Below are 23051 nucleotides of genomic sequence, written 5' to 3' on the forward strand. Positions count from 1 at the left end.
CTAAAACCGGGGTCGAAGATACGCATGGTCACCCATCCATTCAGTATCTTTCAACATGTCAAAAAATATAAGTAGTATCTTGCATCAAACAAAATTCATGAAAAATGGCCGACTTTGTCCCTTTAATACAGACAATTTGGGACCAGTCTGATGGGTGTAGCATGCAACCTAGCAGGGTACGCTTACCCATTCCGGACACCTGGTACCACCACCAACAATCAGTGGTTCATGATGGTCCTACTGAAATTTGTAAACTTCACATGTCCCATTGACCTGGTAATGTATTATCTTGAATGAAAATGATTATTGGACAAGTTTAACGTCATTTATTTCCTGGTTGTATGTTTGTATTGTATGTTTTTATTTTGCTAGAAGTGTAAATTAGGCGTAAGCTCGTTGTTCCTGGTCAAAGAAATATATAAATCAATCTACATTTTCATCAGCGGTAGGAGAGTTTCACCCATGCAGACACAGGGTAAAGGAGTCAGTCCCCTGGGATAGGGAGGGGTGGGGGTTCTTTGCGCAATCCTTTATTATTTTATTAATTTTCACTGTGATATTTCAAGTAAAGATTTCAACTACAAACCGTCTGCTTTCTTTATTACTACAAGTAATTTTATTAATCTTGACTGTGATATTTTAAATAAAGATTTTAACTCCAAACCGTCTGACTGTTTTATTTATTACCTACAAGTCCTTATCTCCTCCCCAACCCGTGTACACGCCACTTTAATCGTTCCGCAAACGTTGCCAATTTGCTAATCGGCTGTTCGTATCAGTGGATTATAATAATTGATATCAACACCACAGCCGTCTCACAAGTAGTGGCACGGCTGTGATGTTGACCTCTCCATCCCAGAGGACTGACTCCTTTACCCTGTGCTGCCGGCGGCGATATCATATGGTTTAACCCCGCTATGCCCCATCATGCAATGCGGGATTTAAACACTGATTGCCCTATCTGCGAAGGTTTTACGAAATGTTCTAGGAATCTCGTACGAACTTTCAGAATAACTATCTGACCAAAGTCCTACACGCCTGACTACGGAAGGAGTTAGCATAGATATTAAGTACTCTGGTGCTTCGTTACGGTTGCATTTAAACATTAAACAACATATTTTATAGTCAATTCTTAGATGCACAGGTAGCCAATGTAGAATCTTCAAGCATTCTGTGGCACTGTCATATTTATTTTTGTTCAGGATGGTCTTAACTGCCATGTTTTGAATCCGCTGTAGTTTCTTAATGTCGCATTCCGGAAGTCCTGCGTAAAGAGAGTTAGCATAGTCCAAATGTGAAAGAATCATGCCTGATGCTATGATTTTCCTTGCATCAAGATTCTTTGTATATTTCCTGCTGCAATTGCGCACTTCCTCGAGATGTTCTTCCTCATCGACAGATGTTCGTCGAGATCAAAACCAAGGTGTTTTATCACCGGCGTCCGTTCGATGTTACATTCATTTACCGTTAACGTCTTCGACACAACCTTCCGCAGATGTACTCTTGACCCAAAGCATATGAATTCTGTTTTACTGACATTCATCTTCAACCGATTCTCATCCATCCAGATTTTAACCTCCTTTAAACAGTCTTGAAGATCTTTCAATGCTACGATTCCCCGACTCCTAGACTTAGCTGGAAATAGACGTTTCAAGGCATGGTCATCTGCATATCCATGTATGTCGATTGATGTTGGTATCACATTTCTCAGAGTACTCGCATACACACTGTATAATGTTGGTCCAGCACAACTGCCTTGTGGTACGGAGAAGTCTATGTTTCTAATGTCAGAGTAGGCATTGCCTACACATACCTTGAAACCTCTAGGTCTCAGATAGGACGAAAACCACTCCAATACATGTCCGTCAATACCATACCGTTGTCTTAATACATTAATCAGTACCTCATGGTCTACTGTATCGAAGGCTGCGCTTACATCGATTGCAGCAAGAGCTGTAATTTTTTGATCCTCCATTCCCCACAGAATATCGTCAGTTATCTTGAGCAAAGCAGTTTCACAACTGAAATTTACTCTTTAAGCTGACTGATATTCTGGAAATAGTTGACATCGTTCACAGTGTTCGTTAAATTGTTGTAACGCTATTTTTTCTAAGACCTTAGACAGAAATGCCAAATTGCTAACCGGCCTATAGTTAGATGAAATCAAATCTAGGCCAGTCTTCTTAAGCAACGGCCTGACCACTGCATACTTTCACTCTTTCACAAACACATCTTGTTGTAGAGATGCATTAATCAACTTAGTAATGTGTGGAACCATTCCTTTTAACACGTCTTTTAGGAAATGATATGATGTCCAGCTAACAGGACTTTGTCGGCATTTCTTTGACGATTTTTTCAACAGTGTCCTCATCTACTGGTTCGAATTGGTGGAAAGACGGGACTTCTCTGTATGGCGGGATGTATTTGTTATTATTTGCTAACAACTCTCTGATCTTAAGTATTTTTTGCAGGAAGAAATCGGCAAAATCATTTGCTAGTTCCTAGTTTGATTTCCCTTCTGGCATTGGGTTGATATCTTTTTTCCAATTAGGTTGTTAACGATTTGGTATAATTTCTTAGTGTCTGATCTTGACTCCATAATCTTAGAACTTATCGATTTTCTTTTTTCAGATTTGATCATATAATGCAGAGTGTTCCTACATCGCTTATAGGCAATCCACTGGTGAGGTTGGCGATACTTTCTCCAGATGTTTTCTCTACTTCGAAGTAATTTCTTCTGATCTTTTATGTCATCGTTGTACCAGATGTGGTGTTTCCTCTCGACAACAGTTTTTATACGTTTTGGGGCATGTTTATTCACGATTGTCACCAATTCGTTACGAAGCTGGTTAGATATAGAGTCAGCATCCTTATTTGTAGCTAAATTGATGTTGTGTAGATCGTTAATGAAATCGTCTCTATTCACCTTCTTAAAATTTCTGCTCTCAACCTTCTTCTTCATCACCCCCTCTCTACTAAGAACGCCTATTACAACTCTATGATCAGAGAGAAATGGACCGGCATTAACTGTATGGATGTCAGTACGACTCACATTTTCAGTAATTATCAAGTCAAGATGATGACCCTCTTTGTGGGTTGCAAAATCCACCCCGATTTTCAGTCCAATCGCTTCCACACTGTCAATGAAACTACACGCACCAGGATCTTCTTTATTGTCTATGACAGTCTGACAGTCTGGTGAAGTTTATTCCTTCACTTTAATCTGTTTTGATGTTAAATGCCCACAAACTTGGAGCAAGTCTACCACCTCACATATCTGACCAAACAATTCTAATTTCGATACTGTATAGCCTTGTCGCTGTAAATATCCGATACTATATAAACGTCCATTTTCGCTGTGTCCTGCATTTAAGTATGGGCCGTCTTTTGATTTCAAGTTTGATTTCAATTAATCTATGCATTTGTTACATCTCGTATTGATTCATGTAACTCTCTTTTATTAGGACTTCCCAAATACTTAATTAATCGTGTTCAACATATTCAGAATATTGCTGCCAGAATTGTCACTCGTTCTAAACCCACTTCAAATATCACTCCTGTACTTAGGCAATTACATTGGTTACCTGTTTCTCTACGCATAATTTTTAAGATTTTAAGTCACTTACAAATGTATCCATTCCATTGCTCCAAACTACTTATGTGACATGATTTCTTTATATGTTCCAAATCGTAATTTGAGATCTACTGATCAGTTTAAACCTTGTCAAAATAGGTCACGTACTAAGAAAAATGGGGATCGTGCTTTCAGTCTTGCGGCTCCCGTTCTTTAGAACAATCTTCCTCTCGAGATCCGATGCTCCCCTACTCTCTCTTCTTTTAAATCAAATCTTAAGACGCACCTTTTTAAATGAGCCTTTAGTTAATTTTTTATGTCCTTTATTTGGTGATTTAAGGTTACCGCATGAGTTGTTGTGCAAAGTATTGTTTTGTTGAATTTCTAAATTTTTTTATTACTTGTATACTTTCTTTTAGTCGTGAAGTTTTTTCTCATTTTACTTGCATATTTTACATTTTAAAATAGTAGTATAATTTTATAGCGTCTTTGATCACTTTTTATCACAGTGGATATAGACGCTTTATAAATAAATTATTATAAAATATTATTATGTCGGAACTCTGATTGCCGACATGCCGACATCATCAGGTCTATCGCTAATTCTGATGCAGTCTCCATTTTCATTTGTATTCATAACATAACATAACATAACATAACTCCCCCCCCCCCCCCCCCCCAACCATGCACAAAGCCCCTTACGGATTCGAAGATTTTGGAAACCAAAGAAAGGTATTTGCATTGATTCCTTCTGAAATTGACAGTTTGCCCCACCCAGTCTACAAGGTTGAATACACAAATTTTGCATTGATGGATTTAATTATCATTCTATACACACAAAACATTTAATCGTTTATAGAACTACGACACCTTCCGGTGAAAGTCTGCTCTCAATTGGGGTTTCCTTGCAATACAACGCGGATGTGGTTTTTCATTTTCCACAGAGCGCCCTCAAGTGGAAAGGGGGTTGTACGCAATCCACACCCACACATGCAGTATATTTGTCGTATTATTTGATGTGCTCATCTATTGAGACAGGGGTAGGCGGTAAGTCGTGGCCACGTGGCCGTTGTTTTGTTTTTTTTTTACAAGAGTGATGAAATTTTCCGAAACTAGAGAAGGACCAGTTTTCCAGGAGACGTCTGTGTAATTGGCACACCAAATTAGGTAATTAACCCAGCAACTTAACAGAGCAGTATGCTATATGACCTAGCATTAACCTAAAGAAAACTATGTTTTATTGTCTGAAGACTGATGAGGAATCCACCAAACCCAGCAGGCAGCTCCTCTACTGAGTAAACTGATATGCCTATACTGGAAAGCTTTGTCATGGGGAATAAAATACATACAAATCTATTGTAGAGTGTAAAACATGAACTGTTGTACACGTGATTGGAACTAATTTTGGAGCAATGGATCTTCCCATGGTTCTAATTTCTCAAAAGTCTGAGGTGCCCAATAGCTGAGTGTTACAATATTACAAATTACTTATAAAACAAGTGTATAACTTGAAAAGAAGGGCAGATAAGCTGAAATTTGCAGATTAAACAGACATTACTTCTCTATCCGATTATCCCAAATTACTACGGTTCCAATCGTGTTTGTAGTCATTTTATGTCCTGTCTCCCCTTTGGTGCTTCAATTATAACTTCAAAATTTTATCCCCTTTTCAAAACTCTCCAATATATCGGGTGCTAAGTCGACATTGTCATCATCAGGCCAAAAACGAAATAGTAGTGATGACAACCTTGTTTTAAACAGTCTAACTCTATTTAAGCTTAATATATAGAGCAATGGATCTTCCCATGGTTCAAATGCCCTTATTCAGTGAGATTTTTGAGAATGTAGTGTACAATAATCTTGTTAATCATGTTAAATCTGTCATATGTGAAAGCCAACATGGGTTTGTCAGCGGCCGTTCGACCACGACAAATCTGATATCTTATATTAATTATATCAGCACAGTGATGGACAAAGGAGGGCAGGTTGACTCTATTTACTTGGATTTTTCAAAAGCTTTTGACTCGGTCGACCACACTTTATTAATTCATAAACTTCAGTCATATGGTATAGGTGGTACTCTGTTAACCTGGCTCTCCACATAACTGTCATCATGGGGACATGTCACATCAGGTGTACCCCAAGGGTCTATTTTGGGTCCGCTCCTTTTTGTACTTTATATCAATGACATGTCTGAATGCATGAACCATGCAAATTTATCTTTGTATGCTGACGATTCCAAGTTATTTATGGCCATTACTGATATGTCCGATTGCATCAAACTACAACAAGATATCAACCAGGTTGTGAAGTGGACGAGCAAATGGAAGTTGTCATTAAATGTTAAAAAATGTTCATGTATTTCATTCACTTTGAAAAAAAACGTCAAAATATTTCCTTACAGATGTGCTAAGCAAACTATCTTGACTCGCACCAACTTTGTAAAAGACCTTGGTGTATTTTTAACAAGTAAACTTAACTGGAGTATGCACATTAACCATGTTGTTTCAAAGGCTTTTAAAATGCTTGGATTTATCAAGCGTTCTTGTAAATATTTTAATAGCATCAAAGTTTTAAAAACATTGTATGTCTCCTACGTCAGAAGCCACGTTGAATACTGCTCACCAATCTGGTCCCTCATCAATTATATTTAATAAAGAAATTAGAAAGAGTCCAAATAAAATTTATCAAGTATCTTTGTTTCCGTTCATCGATAGCTTATTCAAGGGCTCTGTATAGTAACCTATGTTATGAATTTCGCCTTCCCACATTGGAGAACAGGCGAAAATTTTTAGACACTCTTTTTCTTTATAAAATCCTTCACTCAGTTTATAGCCAGAACTGAATTGCTGAAACAATCTTTTAGAGTATCTGCTCCGAGGTTTTATAACGAGTTGCCCACATTAATAAGAGGCTGTACAAGCCTTTCAATTTTTAAACGTGCTTGTTATAAATTTTATTTACAAAGTTTTACTGATGCTGTCACCTTCTGATTATTTTATGTTGTTGTCGATTTTGTTGTGTTGCTTTATGTTTTATGTATTTTAACTTTGCTGTGCTGTTGTTTGTTTTTGTATTTTAACTTTCTTTGTGCTCGACCCTTGTGAAAAGAGCGTATACCTATCAAGGCTATCGAGTTGAAATAAAGATTATTATTATTATTATTATTATTATTATTATTAATATTATTATTATAGTGTACCAGATGTTCTTGCACAGATTCATTTTAACGTTCCTGCTTTTACATTGCGTCGTGCTGTTCTTTTTAGACCAGTGTCAGCACGTACGAATATCTTGAAACACTCATTTTTATCACGATCTCAGACATATTTTATTCTATCTGTAACAAGCAAAATTTAGATATTTTTAATAACTTTAGTAATTTTCGTCATGGGTTATGTAAGATCCTTTTTTCTGAATAATTACTTTTATCTGGATGTATTTCTGTGTATCTTTCGCTTTATTGCTGTTTTTTGGTTTTTTCTTATGTGAATTCTCCTGTCTGTTTGTTTACGTTGTAACTGTTATATACTTTTCGTTTTTGTATTATATTTTTATTTTCAAACGAACCTGTTATTGGGGCAACCTGTTGGTTCGAGATTAAATAAAATAAAAATAAAAAATATATTAAAATAGAAATACGAAGATCCTAAAACTTGAAGGGAAAAATATATATGTTTTATTTTGTTTTGTATTATTAAGTTTTTTTTTCCTTTTTAATTTCACACATTTGTCTCTGTGTCTGGGTCGGAATCCTCATTAGCAGCATTTTTGCCTTTGAGTGTCGACTGCTCACGATGGTTTACTACCAGTCCATCGCCGTGCACTATGACCTCGGGTACCTCATCAGACGGATTAACTTGCGGCAGTCGATAAGATGGTGGCACATCGTCGACGCATTCGATAATTTCCTCGCCATGATGTGTGTTTTGCATCGTGCGGTTCTCTTCCTTCAGTGGGCCCCAGTCCTTTCTTGGTTTCAGGGAATTTTTCAGGCGCTGAAGACCGATATAAATAAAGTTACGGCTTTAGGTATATTTTAGGTATGCCTTGCGCGCGCGCACACACATTCTCTCTCTCTCTCTCTCTCTCTCTCTCTCTCTCTCTCTCTCTCTCTCTCTCTCTCTCTCTCTCTCTCTCTCTCTCTCTCTCTCTCGTTTGATAACCATAAATGCTTTATGTTTGCAATGGATATCTATCTATCTATCTATCTATCTATCTATCTATCAATATATTATATATATATATATATATATATATATATATATATATATATATATATATATATATGTATATATATATATGGATTGAAAGGAATGGATTGAAAGGTAATGCGTATCGTTGTACAACTTACCACAATGAACGAACCTTTCTCCTTAAAGATCAAGTGATAAGGCATGTAGAGGACAATCAGCCCGATGGATCCAAACGTCATCAACCAACCCAGGATGGGCTCAGCCCAGTAAGGGTACGTGTATGTTCCTACCTCCAGTGGTTTGTAGTCGTAGATGTAGTAAATCAGAACGAACTGTGGATGGAGGGAATAGTTGGGAAAATGTGTCAAAGCAAACATGGTATTTGAAACCATGTCTAAATGACAGCAAACAATAAATCCAAAAAACGATGTCACTATCATCACTAAAACGCTAAACATAATACTCGGCTTGCAATTAGGCTAACCTTAAAATCTGTATGTGTCGATAACAATGGTATACTGTCGACTACCTAACGTATACTAAGGCACGGTATTGGCGTTTAAAACATGTCTATTATTTGCTATTTGTTATTTTTTTACGAAAATTTATGGGAATATCATTCGGTTGATCAATTGATGTCCATGTTTGATTAATGATTAATGCTACTGGGCAATTTTTTAGCAGTTAGTACGTCTTTTCGTTCGCGTCACAACTCACATTCAGACGGTGTGGGTCAAATACATTTACTGACGCAATACGGCGCTGTCGTTTACTTAATACAATGTGCATTATCGTAAAAAAGGAAGACGACGTGTATAGTCAAGGCGGGTAGGAATTCTATTGACTTCGAAAAAGACATCATTTAAAATTATATCACGATCAAAACTTTTTAAAAGGTTATTATGTCGTTTCATCAGTGAAGTATTCGGTCCGAGGCTCAAATATTTAGTCAAAATGGTGACAATGTGTGACCGAAGTAATGCCATCAACTGGAGTCATCCATCCATCATTGAATGTTTTCTTTTGTAAATGCTTTGTTTTCCTATTCTGAGCCGATACACCTGCCTACAGTTTGGTCCTACTGAAATGATGAGATCTCTTCGTAAATCTGGATGACTCAATTAAAGAGAGTCGTGGTGAGCTTGGTAAAGACAATTCTGCAACTCCTTATCGTCATGCTAAAATGGAATTATATCGAATGCTCCTAAAAATAGACGGCTCACTGCAGACGAGCAGCGAATAAAAACATCATTAGTAATAAGGGCATGGAGGTTGATATTGACGAACACGACACGAAAGCTACGATTCGATATCGGAAACGAGTAGCACCTGTTTCGCCATCACCATGGACGAGAACTTTTTGATTGGGTGTAGCAAAATGTATTTACCTGCATAACTATTTTACAGACGATTCGAGTTTTTCTGCAAGTGCAATATTCATAGGATTTGCAAACCCTGCTCATTGTGATGTTTATTCTTGGATTATCAAAATATGCAGATATGTTTATGATGATGATATTAAGGTTAACGGCCTAATTTTGTAAACAAATATAAAAGTCGAGAGATTTAATTATGATTGATTCAATTTAACAAATCAATGATTATTTTATTTCATTTTATTTTAATTTATTATCTGCCTGAGTTTATTATCTGTCTCACTATTTATGCCGATATGTTTATCATATACACTGACATTCCACTTACCAGGACAAGAAACGGTGCTATGAACATTGGGATTACTGTGATCCCATACAAGATGTAGTTAAAGGTTCGGGTTCCCTCTCCGATCATTTCTTTTAAGTTTCGTAGCAAGTTTCTGTAACCTGGTTGAAAGGAAAAGTATATTTACATGTAATTCTATCGAATGTGATCTCTCCTCTTAGAAGACTCACTTGTGAAAGTACAGAAAGATATGGATAATATAGACTTTACCGTCGCTTCTCGCCTCCAGATTGAAAAGACCCCCGTGACTTCCGAAGCCCATTCAGAGGACGAAAAATGATCAACATCTGCTGACATAATTCACTCCAGACCGTGTACTGCAGCGAACACGTGTTTTCAAAATTGAAAGTCCTTTACATTATGCATCCATGTCTGGACGAACACGCCCAATGTGTGCAAAGCCGGGCAAAAAGTCAGAGAATATGCAAATTAGATATTAATGCGCATGAGACTCCAGGTGATGTGTCTTACCATAGATGTAGGTGATGACAATTAGTTCCGTCAGGCCAAGGATGAGCATTGAGATTGCGGCGGCGTAAGCATCTTGAAGAGCCAGCCAGTAAAGACCCGCCTGAAATAGAAAAGTACATAGATATCTCAGTGTAAAAAAACCCCATCCATTTGTTTACAATTCAGCAGTAAGTTCCATAAAATATTTCGACCCTGATGCTATTCATAATCGAAGTGCAGATCTAGGAGTACCTTGGTATATTGCAGTCTTTCGTTGAATGTACTATTTTACATTTAAGATAAATGATAAAGTCAAAGACAAATTTTGGGCGAAGTTTTCATAGTTAAAACTGGTGAGCAAAAGTGTACCTATTAATGCTAAAATGATTGTACTATACTTGGCTCTACTTTCCCACATGTGAGGAATTGCACGGAATTCCAATTAATGAAACCACAAGTAACTGAAAGATTTTACCTCTGTAACGTGTGGAAGTCCCAGTATAAACAGAACGAGGCAGATTACAAAAGGGAGAAGCCATGTATGTCCCTTGATCCACTTGTTGACGATTGGGAACTCATCGCGGATGGAAGTTACGATAGTTTCCACCAGAACCAACTGAAAATTAGTCAAAACACAAAAATAACAAAAATGTTCAGAAATGTACCGAATGAACAAATGCAGTTTCAAATTAGACATGAATAATTGTCAGATAGTCAGCATGGCTGCCTCCCTCCCCTCATTCTTTCCCCCTCTCTGTGACTCTCATACTTAATCGAAACTAATAATTCCTGTAAGAATTGCAAAGGGAAATTTGACAAATAGGAATGATGTCATTTTGTTAATTAAACTACAAATTTGCCTCCTCGTTGCACTTAGAATACGCCTTTTTGAAATCATTTTCTTCTACTTCTGCTTAGTTCCGATTTAACATGGACATAGGCATGTTTACTTTATTTGTTCAATATATTGGCCGTATCATGAGAGCAAGAGCTTTTTTCCTGCTCAATGAACCTACTAAAAAATCAACGGTTATGCGAGTAGCCGTTGCCAAAGATAGGCTTATGGTTTGAGCGTTCGCCAGTGTGTGTGCGAGCCCGGGACAGGATGATACTCACCAGAGAACCAAGTCCGAGGGTAATTAACATAATGAAAAAGAGAAATGCCCAAAATGGTGCTCCTGGCATCCGGGATAATGCCTCGGGATATGCAATAAAGGCCAAGCCCACACCTGAAATGTTGAACATCATCAAACATTACTTATGCACGGCGTCGCATGAAAGATAATTATAATGTGATTAAAGTCCAAGAAAAACTGGTAGCATGCTTCTGAAAACAAAAGTAGGTAGGCCGGAAAGATTTTTTCCCTTTTTGTTGGCTGAGACCCATAAAACAGGGTACAATTTAGAGAATTTACACAAAATTAATTGACAATGCGAAAAAATGTCAGAGGTGTGTCAGTTTTCCTAGGTCGGATTATCGGAAACACACATACTTTTTTATTTGGCATTAACAAATTTTTACTCGAATGTAAAACTACTCCGTGTGGTAGAGGTATGATACTTTAAGACTCTACGAGGGGCGATTAGAAGTAGCGGAACACTCAAATATTGCGATATTTGTCCGATATTTGTCATAGCCAATCAGATATTGTGATATTTGTCATAGCCAATCAGATTACCATATTAATTCTAACGCTGTCCAAGTGTATGAGAATTACAGGCACATCAAGGCTTACCGGAGGCAGCAACTTCCGAGACATCCTTGCCAGTTTCATGGGCCATGAAACCAAGTGTAGAAAATATGGCAAAGCCAGCGAAGATACTAGTACCGCAATTCAACAGCGGAATTATCATAGCATCCCTAAAGGCAAGACGAGATGACATTGCTTACTGAAAACATACAAAAGGACTTTACATTCATCAACCCACTTACCTATGATGATGACGTCATAGACATTTACGTTTGTGTCAATGTGATATTCCATTTCGCGGCAAAAATGTGAATTGGAAATAAAGGATACTATGTTTAGTTGAGATATTGACCTTGTCGGCCCTTCTTTCGATAAAGTACGATTGTTTCAGTGTCATTGCAATGTAAGACGTTAGGTACGAGGAAAATTCAATGCCCTGTATGGATATAGGTGTCATCGCAATCAGACATATTTCATTTTGTAAGGCGCCGGCATACTCACATGTAGACATTATTTGAGAATTTGTTATAGCTTGAGACGACATGAAGTCCGCCATTGGCTGCACTCAATGAGAAAAAGATCTGGGCAGCTGCATCCTTCCACACCTGCCAATTTACCAATAAAATGGAGAAAACCAGAAAAAATATTATTAAAAAAATACCATTTCACTTGTTTGATCACTTTTCTCCTCCTAAAGATGATACATGTATTTTGTTGTGATATGCATGACTTGCATAAAATGTACTAGAGGCGTAGCCTTTTCTCAGCATTCAGATTATTTGTTGTATGTGCAATTATCTTACGGCGACCGAAGTAAAAGCAATGGTATCACATCACGGGGGTAACCAGGTGAAATTTTTCAAAATAAATAAGAGTCAAAACAACAAGAGTCTTGAGTATGTACGTATTGGCAAAGTTAACAATCGAAGATAAATCACCATACTCATTTTGTCATTGCCTTCAGTTATTTAGCCAGATTATTCAAGTGTGTCCGTCAAAACACAACTGTCTTTGTATATATGGGGTAAATGTGCTCACCCTGGCATTCCACAGAACAGACCAGTCTGCTTTCATGTAGAATTTAATCCCTTCACCGGCACCTGGCAGTGTAACGCCTCGGAAGAATAGAATGATTAAGACGACGTAAGGAAAAATGGCGGTGAAATATACAACCTACAAAAGATACAAAAATGTATGACGTGTGCTAGCCTACAGCATTTGCACTATAGGAGAAAAAATTGCGAGACAGGAGCGATAAAGTGGCGTTTTATCGCAATTGGTGAGAATCTCTCGTTATTCTCACAGCTATTAGTGACAATATTTTAATTCTCACTGTGAGCAGTGAGAAATGCTTTCCTTGGTGAGAATCAAGTATGATAACAGTTTCCTCACGAGTGAAATTGCAAATTCTCACCGAGCACAGTGAGATTGGTAATGTTCAGAGTGAGAATGTATCATAATCATCATTTACTGGTGAGAATCAACCAGACTCGCCGTTTACCGGTGAAAATAAGTCTAGCTGATTCTCATCAGTCAACAACAAGTCTTGCCTATTCTCACCAATGAACGACAGGTTTTGTCGATTCTCACCAGTAAATGATGAGTATGATACATTCTCACTCAGTCTGAAAATTACCAATCTGCATGCGCTAGTTGAGAATTCCCAAACTCACCGGTAAAAATCTGTCATCATATACGATTCTCACCAATGAGTGCAATTCTCACTGCTCACGATGAGATTTAAAAATTATCACCGATACTAGTGATAGCGGTGAGAATAACAAGCGATTCTCATCAATAGCGAGAAACCGTCACTTTCTCACGCCAGTCTCGCACTTTTTTCTATACTGTTGTGTCTCTTTGCATTTTACACTGGTTTTGGATAGGCTAGAAGTGACAGTGAATACTGACTTAACAGACAAATTATTCCACCATCTGGGCACACACACACATGCGCCTAATTACACATTTCTCATCAGTTTGCGAATCGATCGACCGGGAGATGAATTCCTGGCCGCGACCGGGATGTCGGTTCGCCTGCAGTTTGGGAGACTTAACAATCGATTGATTTATTCCCTAGTTATCAGATCTTAAACTTTTCGTCCAAGGTATTTAATTTTCAACACAGCGAAAGGGAAGAGTCGTGGTAAAGTCAACAGTGATTAATATCATACGTTGAATTTCGACGACATCCGAGGAAGAATAACATTGGCGAGGACCAATCTTACCTTGCCGATTGATTTGACACCGCGTACGAGAGCCAAGAAACCAAGGGTCCAGGCAAGCAGCAAACACAGTGTCAAATGCCAACGAAGTGACCCGGTATCATCGATGCCGCTTGACTCTTTCAGCACATAAATACTATGTCGAAAAAAATAAAGAAATTCAATTAATTAGTCTTGTTTCAAAGTGAAGGCAACAAACTTATTCAAAGCTGGTGAAATTGAACATGTGATGGGTAAATTTAAGACTAGGGGTAACATAATTTACTGAATTTTCGGGAAATCTGCCACTAGTTGTCACGAGTTTGCCATTTAATAATTCAAAAGAAAAGCTGTCACCGTACTGACCGTATTAATAAACTGTGAACTTCTCGTTACAACTGTTTGTCTTTTTGGAAATTGGTGTGATCTCCAAGAAAAATTTAGATGGATTTTTGAAGAGTGTGAACACGGATTTCATTACGAGTACCATCATAGTAGACAACTATCACATCTCATCACCACCATCGTCATCGTCATCACCATCGTCATCATCATCTCATTGGTACGTTACTCAGTGATCATAAGAGATGTTCCTACCTATCAATTATATGAACTAGTCGATATTTTGTATGAAAAGCGGGCAGCTTAAAGTTGTGTCAAGGGGCGTCTGAGGTATATATAAAGGAGTGAAAACTTTGTCATCAAACACACCTGAAATATTCTTCACTGGCGCTGGCCACTGTGATGTTGGTGTCGTTGCCTGGCAACGTGGCATTAATATCCCGGTCATCATAGCAATTCTCAGTGTTCCAGATGTGGTTGCAGCCCACCCAGGGCAGACTTGGTAGATCCGAAAACGTGGCAAAGAGATAAAACACGGCCCAGCACATGATAACATTGTAATAAATCGATATCAAAGCACTTAAGCTTACCATTCCATAGCCAAGCCCTGTAAAGAATCATCCAATGACAATGAGAACCTTATTTCAACAGACTTGTCCTCTATTATATTTTCCTTTATTTCGCTGATACACGGCTTTTGACGCTGATGGATTTCGCTTTACTTGTGACGCCTATAGTGCGTAACGTACACTGCTTGGGACATAATTTAAGTTTGGAAATTCGAATTCTCATTGTACGGTATCTTTTGAAACCAACAGCTAACCTTTAACTGCAAAAACTAGCGCGTTTTCAAAGGTTTTCACACAAATATCTTATTTCTTTTAAATCGCTCTATCAACCGGTCAGTCAGTCGGTCAATAGGGCAATCAATCAATCAATCAATCAGTCGATCTAACTATCTGTCTGTATGTCTGTCTGCCTGCCTGTCAGCCTATCTAGCTCTCAATCTGTGCATCTACCCACCCCTCTAGTTATCCATCTAACATTTAAGTAATCAATCAATGTGTCGATCTACTCACAATACGATTGTTTCTTTGAGACAATTGCGTGTTTGAAAAGTGAAAGAAATCTCCACTATACCATTTATATATTGTATTTTCTATAGTATCGTCTTTTATATTCAAAGGACAATTGTGATTCAATACTTCAATAATTGCACGGAAAAGTGTTATTTCACTTTGTTTGCAAACAAAGTGAAATAACACTTTTCCGTGCAATTATCTAAAAGTAGAACAACATTTTAACGGAAGAAAAGGAAAAGGAAAGGGAAAAAATACTTGCCTTTGAATAATGGGCAACACTTCCATACACCAACACATCCCTGGCTGGCGTACTGACCAATGGTTAATTCGATGAAAAACACTGGTATTCCAACGAATACCAACATAATGCCATATGGCAATAAAAACGCCCCTGAAAAAACAGGACCAAAAAGGTGAACGATGCGAATTCCTTTGCAAGCACTCCTTAGTACCAGACAGCCGCGACTTCGAATAACAGCCTACTTTGATGTATTGATCGAACGTCAGGGAGAAGGACGAAAAAATAACTTTAAGAAGGGTAGCACATATTCATGAAAATAAGCTGTGGCTCATGTACTTAAATTTTGAATTCACAACTCTATCTCAAAATTGAATTAACACTTACCACCGCCATTGGTATAGCAAAGGTAGGGAAAGCGCCAGAGATTACCGAGCCCTACCGCGTATCCTAAACAAGAACAGATGAACTCGGCTTTGCGACCCCAACTTGCTCTCTCCTCGGTTTCAGGGCTCTCTTCTGCACGGCTGCTCTCACTGAATTCACGACTGTCTGCATCACCTTCGGCTTGTCGGATGCAAGGGGGTCCTCCGTTGATATTCACAGATGATTCTTTCTTGTTGTGAATACAGTTGGTGTCCTGGCAACAGAAAATTCGGACAGTGATCAGCATGGAAGCTCGTTTGTTCGATGAGATACCACACAAGCTGGTTTCAAGGTGTGGAGGTCATGGTTGTGCATGACTATGTCTCAAAGAGGGAAAAGATTAGCAAGGTAAGATTAACAGATACAAAACAAAAACATGTGAAGACAGGTAGGCAGAGGAATAATGTACGTATATAATCTGAGACCATCAAATCAGACGATTATGGCTGTGGTGTATTTCGTTTCCTTACAAATATGATAGTATCCTGAAAGTTGGATGATATTAGGAAAACTTTAAAAGTCGAATGGGAGTGATGTGGTATCTTAACTGTGGCATCCGTCGTGGCAAAAGAGAAGAAAATTAAAAAAATTAAAACCGAAACCTAGAAAATTACCAGGAACTTGTCGAGCAGTTTTGTGTACTACAATCATATGTACCTTGTAGCCCCGGCATGTAGCACTACTTTTAAAATCGTTTCAAGTCAAAATACTTAAAGGAGCCACAGCCTATCCTTGAGTTGTGACGTTCATGATAGTACGGTCAGATAGCTCTGATACATTTACTTCACTCTGCGATTTTCCAGCCCAAGTCAATCAAGGTTACATTCTGTTTAAAGAAGTATCAACAATAACGTTTCTGAGGTTGTAAACCTAACTTTGCGATGGCATTGCGCATGAGTTGAGACAAGCGCCGTATGCGTGATGTCTTCCCGCCTTGCATCTTGAAAGGGTGACAATTTGTACCTTGTGGGGCGACATAAAATTACATTTTCCACGTTACATCTGGCCTTGAACATTTTGCTCTAAATGTTTATCAGGGAAAGAGGATAAAAGTCTCTTAAAAACGTCATTAGGGATGCGGAAGATAGGGAGAGCTTATCAAAGGTACCTACAGCTATTTTGTTTACAAAATGACGAATCTTTTCACCGCCTGAGTGTTCGTCGGTCGGACTTTCTGCCCGTCCAGCAGTGGATGTGCTCGGGATTGCTATAATTTCGTCGTCAATGTCGATGACGGAACTCGGATATGTATTCGCAATCGGGGTTTGCCTTATTTCGTCGTCACTTTGGGTGACGGTACTCGGAGATGTAGTCGTAATCTGGAATTTCGCGATTTCGTCGTCAATGTCGATGCCGGTACTCGGAGATGTTGCTGTACTCGAGATTTCTGGGATTTGGTCACCGATTTCAGTGATGTTTCTCGAATGAGAATCTTCAATATCGATCACTGCATCGGAGTTGGACATTTTTGCCTGCCATACTGCAAACCATGTACAATTGAAATGCGGTCGGTGTTTTGTCAACAATGGGGACGCAGTCTCGTCAGCGTACGACGCGATAAACGTGAGCGTGACATGCGACGCGCTCCCATGGCGACGCTCTGGGCTTTGACAACAAAGGAAGAATGCGCGCGTCATTGTTGCCAAAACGTGTATTCTTTCGAACATTCCAGGAAAAAATTGTGTTTCTCGTAGCTGGACTCACAATATTCCATACCTGCAAATCTTGAAAATATTTCTCACCTGGACACAAGGAAAGTCTAAAATCATAGAAGATGTGATGCTTTTAAACTTTTGTCATGGATCGCTGACATTCAAGGGTAGAAAATTAAAAACTTTCCTTATGCCATGCCAGGTCGAGAAACAAATATGTTATAACTGTTGGCCTAAACACTACTGCGTCACCATCTTAAATGAAAAGGGAAATGGCGCGAAGTTTTCATTGTTTCAAATTCAAAGAAATCAGACTGAGTCTACCTTTCACTTGTGTTTACAATATTTTATTAGTAGTACGGGAAAAAAAACTGTGTTGAAAGTCGACGCTTGTTTGCTTGTCTTTGTGGTACCCCGGTGTGGTACCAATTCTTCAGACACAGATTATGTTGGTATTGGTATGTAGCAACATTGGTTGCAGACTACATGTTCAGCAAAATGAACATATTGGTCCAAAAACTTTGCAAACAGGTTGGTTAACTGAGTAACACTGTGATTTGTTTGCAATCCAGATTGCTGTGATACTTAGTATGTCACTACCTTCGGTAGATTTATTACAGTCCATATAAACTTGCTCGCATTTGACAATTTTAAGTGTTGTAAAAAGAAAATTGTGATCCGACTGCTCGGAAATTGGAATGCAGGTTTTGATACTTGCTATCATTCACGAACTGGACTATGATTATTTTGAGGGTAATTTTAAGGTTTTGTCGATAAACACATTCTTGTTATAGAAATCGCTCACTTTGAAGTAGATTACCGTTACCCTGGAGTTTATCATATGCTGGTTTAAATCAATTTTGACGTAAACAACAGGAGCCTAGTACTGCATTTTTTACAATATTCGTGTCGTTTTTAGTATCTTCCTGTAACATTGTTCAAAATTGCCTGCTCGAGTGTTTTTTTTTAAATTTAATTTGAGGTTTCATCTGATGTTTCTCCAAATTTGTTGAAAGCATGACAAAAATATGGAAATTATGGTCATTGGGTTACAAATCTCAATTTCGTTACAAAAACGTACATTTTCTTTAAAAGAGAGGTAAGATTGCTTGGAAAATTTGCTTGCATGTTCTTTTTTTATTTCATCAAAATTTTATGTAAACTACGTTTAATGTTCTGTTTGGGATATAGTTTGAAATTCGGTTTGCTGATTTCTAGAGATATCCTCTTTTCATATTTGTTCAAATTATGACAAAACACAGAGCGTAAGTCACACCTTCATAAAATGCGATGAAATAGATTTTTTACTGAAAAATCTCCGTAAGACAACCCGATAATATTTGTGTAGAATGCAACAGAAAAGATAATTAATGCATTACTACTAAAGACAATGAAGCATAGGCATCGGAAATGAAAGTAACATATGATGTACAGCCTACTATGCCAGAATTCGTCTCGACACCGACGCTACATTTCGTATTATCATAAAACCCTTTATATACCGTCAAGAAGGCGAAAGTAGGCATATCGTTTTACCAAGTGCCTAAATTCCCCTCGATGAAAATCTATCTAGCATAGAACTGACACAGAATTACAAATCGTTCAACGTCTAGGCAGAGTAACAAACTGTAAGCGACAATCAAATCCTTACGACATGGGGCATACTTCGGCGCATAGGGCTTACACTGTTATTTGTGGCAAACACACACAAAATCTACTGTTGTTAATTGCGTGAGGAGGCAACAACTGTTATTAAAATGGTTATAATTTCATTGTGCTAATATAAAAAACATCCTTGTGGAATTTTCATAAGAGATCATGTGAGTTAAAATGACCACGTGACGAAGTATGAATGTATGTTTGTTTGTTTGTTTGTTTGTTTGTTTGTTCTTTTGTTGTGTCTGACCTGTACTTGTCCGGCTGGAGTGAATGGTCTGTTTCCATGCAAAATCCTCGTAGACCTTTAACCGATATCCTGCAGTTTATATATACCATGGTGAATCTATTTCTGACGAATTATTGCTAGTGTCGCAGGTAGTAAAACAGGGTACAGTCACGTAATTTTCAAGAAAGGAACAGGCAGCCGCCGCGATCACGATGTTGAAATACCTTCCAATCTAACATTTGTCGTACCAACATGAAACTGCAATGGTACCTATCACTAGTATTCTCGATTATTCATGGGGTGTCTCTACAAACATCTGTTACTTCAACTTGAAGGATTCCAATCATACCGACAACCATCAAATGTATCCTGGGATATACCAAGAAACATGATAACAAAGAACACATAATGAAGTTAAATATGCCCCATTGAGTTATAGTTTCGTTATTTTCATGTTTCAAATTTGTTCTTTGCGCTTTGTTTGCTGTTATTGTGTGTTTGTTGGGGACGCTCTTACGTAGATGTAGGTGACCATGTGCAGGACTTCTTTTAAGTCTAATAAAAAAAAAAATCACTGGAAAAGTCTAATAAAATAAAACAAAATCACTGGAAAAAACTTTCCATTTGATCAGCTGTGTTCATATTAACGGTTGGTGGTTTTGATGGTCGAGTATACACAATGTCCAAACCATATGCCTGAATGTCTTCTAATGAGTAACATTTTTATGGTGCGTTCTTGTTATCAATAACGTTACAGGGACAGGGTCCTACAGTAAGAGTCATAGGTTACAGATAATTTGCTGTCCTCTTTTACTGTGATGCAGTGCCGTCTTCTGAGTTTCATGGGCAGAGCTTGAGAAGTGTTTGACAAGACACAACTTACTTGAAATCAACTTGAGAAACTCGTGTATCAAATGTAAGCGAAAGTAATAACCTGACAGCCCCTCAGCTGTAGCTATCCTTAAGTCAAGGGCAGATATTTTCTCATAGCCGTGAGCATATTAAGTATTCTACTAGCCATCTTGCAATGTCACATTACGGTCATGCATGATTTTTACATGATGTGGGAATTTATCTCTGTAGTGATGCCATACGATGATTGTTAAGTAATGTCAACACTGTCAGGGAGCAATTATCTGAATTTCATAGGAATAAAATTTTTGTTTAATTCACATTCAAGAAGTACTATTCATGATCGTATGTACCTACCATATGGTATTGTAGGTAATAAATTGTTCCATTAGGTTTGATTTAAAACTGTAGATTTTCATTTTTAATAGCCGTCCTCGTACGTGATATAATGCCGACGCCATCGCCATACATAGTTAGTTTGGCATACATGCTATGCCATGTGGTCAAACGGACGGCGTGAGCAAGTTATCAATTCTTTTTTAATCGCCGGTAGAGTGCGTGAGGAAACGTGCGTGTACGGGATAAATGCCGAACAAACGCTCGACCTACGCGTATCTCTCACAACGCTGGAGGTCTTTTTATCCCCTTTGCTACCATGAAGACATCCTGGGTAAGGGCAGGTTAACGTTTGGCCCCCCCCCCCTAGGGATACCCAAGTGAAGGTCTTACGGGGCTTGATATCGAATTTACTGTATGTTCGATCTCCCAAAGTTGGAATATGAAAAGAAAAGGACATTGTCTCCCTGAGAGGGCACCCCCAGACAGGACCTGCAAGGCAGCTAGCCATAAAGGCACCGTGCTTCGATAATCGCCCTCCCCCAAAGGGGTACACATGCAATTACAAAGGAACACATGATACAAATATGCAGGCATATAATTCGGATATAATATAACCTTTAATTCATTTTAACATCTTATCTCATTTGTGTGCAGATATACATATCCTTTTAAGTATTCTGTCATGCTATTCTCATGTTGTGTTAGAATTTATTTCTTATCTGGGCAATTTTTTGCGAAGTGCCCAAACGTTGGCATGCATTACGTTTTATCTCCTCGATTCGCTTGGTACGTTTAGTGCGATATCGGAATTTAGAAGTTGCCCGACGGTCTAGGAATTTTGTAACTTTTGCTATTATTTCTTCTTCCCCTTTATTACAAAATGACAGGATTAATAAAGTGTCTCGCGCTGTCTTCAAAGTCATTAGTTTCGAACTGGGCTAAGGCCGCTCTATAATCTAGATAATTTTGGATGCGCTGTTTCGGTCGCTCTGTCGACTTGCATTCTGAGGAAGTTGAGTATCTGTGGTCAAGAACCACATAATGTTGTGTTGGCCACTTCCATTACTTATTGCAAAGCTTTTTCGACGGATGCATTACCAGCCGACTTTTCGAGGTCGTCAAACTTCTTCAGCAATTAAGCCAATAGCGTTGATCGCGATTCCAGGTTTGTGACTAAATATAGCTACACTCGCGCGACATTGGACAACGCTGCCTTGAATTCGGACAAATGTTGTTGTTATATGCGCGGCTGTTGTTGCAGCTTGTAGTCTGAGCCATAAATTCATATGAATAAAGTGTGACCTTTAGTTGCCATTGTAGGTTTTATTTTATTGCAGGTTTTATTTTCGTCGTTTATGAGGAAAATGCGTACAGATATTTGTTTATGCATATTAAAGACAGAATGACGTCATTTGCAATCAGCGCTATTGCTTTTGCATCTGGATGCAAAGCAACAAAAGTGTGACATTTTGAAAACTCTGAGACCACAGTTCAGGACCTTCATGAACAACACCACGTCGCTTATACGTTTACGTACACACTTGCGTTTGTGTATTTCTCCAAGTCTCCCCTGACACACAAACACGCCTTGTCTCGCGACGTCGAAACTTCTCAGTATGATCCGTACGAGCATTTGTTTTTTATTGCACAAAATTCCAATTTCAAATAATTTCCGTCGAACACACTTCGACATATTCGGTACGTGTTATTGGTTAGGCAGGTACACATAGTCTAACCTTCAGAAATTATGCACCTCGAAAGTAAGGAAATTCACTTTTGCTCAAACATCCCTGACAAAAAAAAGTGATTTTTATAGATTATAAGAAAATTAATGATGTATTCGTACAATTGACGAATTTTCATGTTCTTGAAAATCTCCATCGGGTGTATTTGAAAAAGGTAAGCATCTCAGTGGTTAATATACAGGAACCTATAAATGTATGAGTGAACTCTGGCAAGCGATTTTTTCTACGAGCACTATTTATACCATGTACGACTACGCAATAATTTTGTGATGTCTTCGTAATCATAATATGTGACTTGACGTGAATCGCGACAGAAAGGATATAAAAAGGAAAGAAAAGGCAATATTTTGTCTACTAAATCTGTGGACTTGGCTTGCTTACAGGAGTAACTTGCAAAATTAATGAATTTTGATTATATGGAATTCAATTTAACAATGAGTCCAGATTTACCTGTAATTCAGTCCCAGTATGAATGTTACATTGTAAAGACATTTTGTCACTTCATTTTCATATAAGCTTACTGTTGTAAGTAACGAAGTTTTATAGTCATTTATGATAAAACTTTTTTCCAAGTCCTCCCAACTTAGAAATTGTGTCGATAAAGACACTAACATGAATGTTGTATCTTGAATTCATCCTGCAGGAATACTTAT

At 38.1% G+C, this 23051-nt stretch overlaps 1 protein-coding gene across 1 annotated transcript; it reads right to left on the reverse strand.

Moving 5' to 3' along the window:
- Positions 1 to 7256: 7256 nt before the first annotated feature.
- Positions 7257 to 14727, reverse strand: LOC139117726 (sodium- and chloride-dependent glycine transporter 1-like). The gene is made up of 11 exons (XM_070680969.1): positions 14549 to 14727; positions 13862 to 13994; positions 12672 to 12806; positions 12135 to 12238; positions 11679 to 11803; positions 11059 to 11171; positions 10418 to 10558; positions 9964 to 10063; positions 9475 to 9593; positions 7929 to 8102; positions 7257 to 7572 (listed from the first exon to the last, which is right to left on the reverse strand). The coding sequence occupies exons 1-11, from the start codon at positions 14725 to 14727 to the stop codon at positions 7297 to 7299; spliced, it is 1599 nt and encodes a 532-aa protein (XP_070537070.1). The 3' UTR covers positions 7257 to 7296.
- Between the last annotated feature and the right edge of the window lie 8324 nt (positions 14728 to 23051).

This window comes from Ptychodera flava, chromosome 18 (genome assembly GCF_041260155.1).
Source record: "Ptychodera flava strain L36383 chromosome 18, AS_Pfla_20210202, whole genome shotgun sequence".
Taxonomy (NCBI): domain Eukaryota; kingdom Metazoa; phylum Hemichordata; class Enteropneusta; family Ptychoderidae; genus Ptychodera; species Ptychodera flava.

Bases quoted from the DNA above. Each gene is read 5' to 3' on its own strand.
- LOC139117726 (XM_070680969.1), bottom strand. From the start codon at position 14,727: ATGTGCTGGGCCGTGTTTTATCTCTTTGCCACGTTTTCGGATCTACCA. The intron at 13,995-14,548 runs GTGTGTTTGATG...TTTTCGACATAG, and splicing joins GCCAGTGAAGAATATTTCAG to TATTTATGTGCTGAAAGAGT. The intron at 12,239-12,671 runs GTGAGCACATTT...GTAAATTGGCAG, and splicing joins CTGTTCTGTGGAATGCCAGG to GTGTGGAAGGATGCAGCTGC.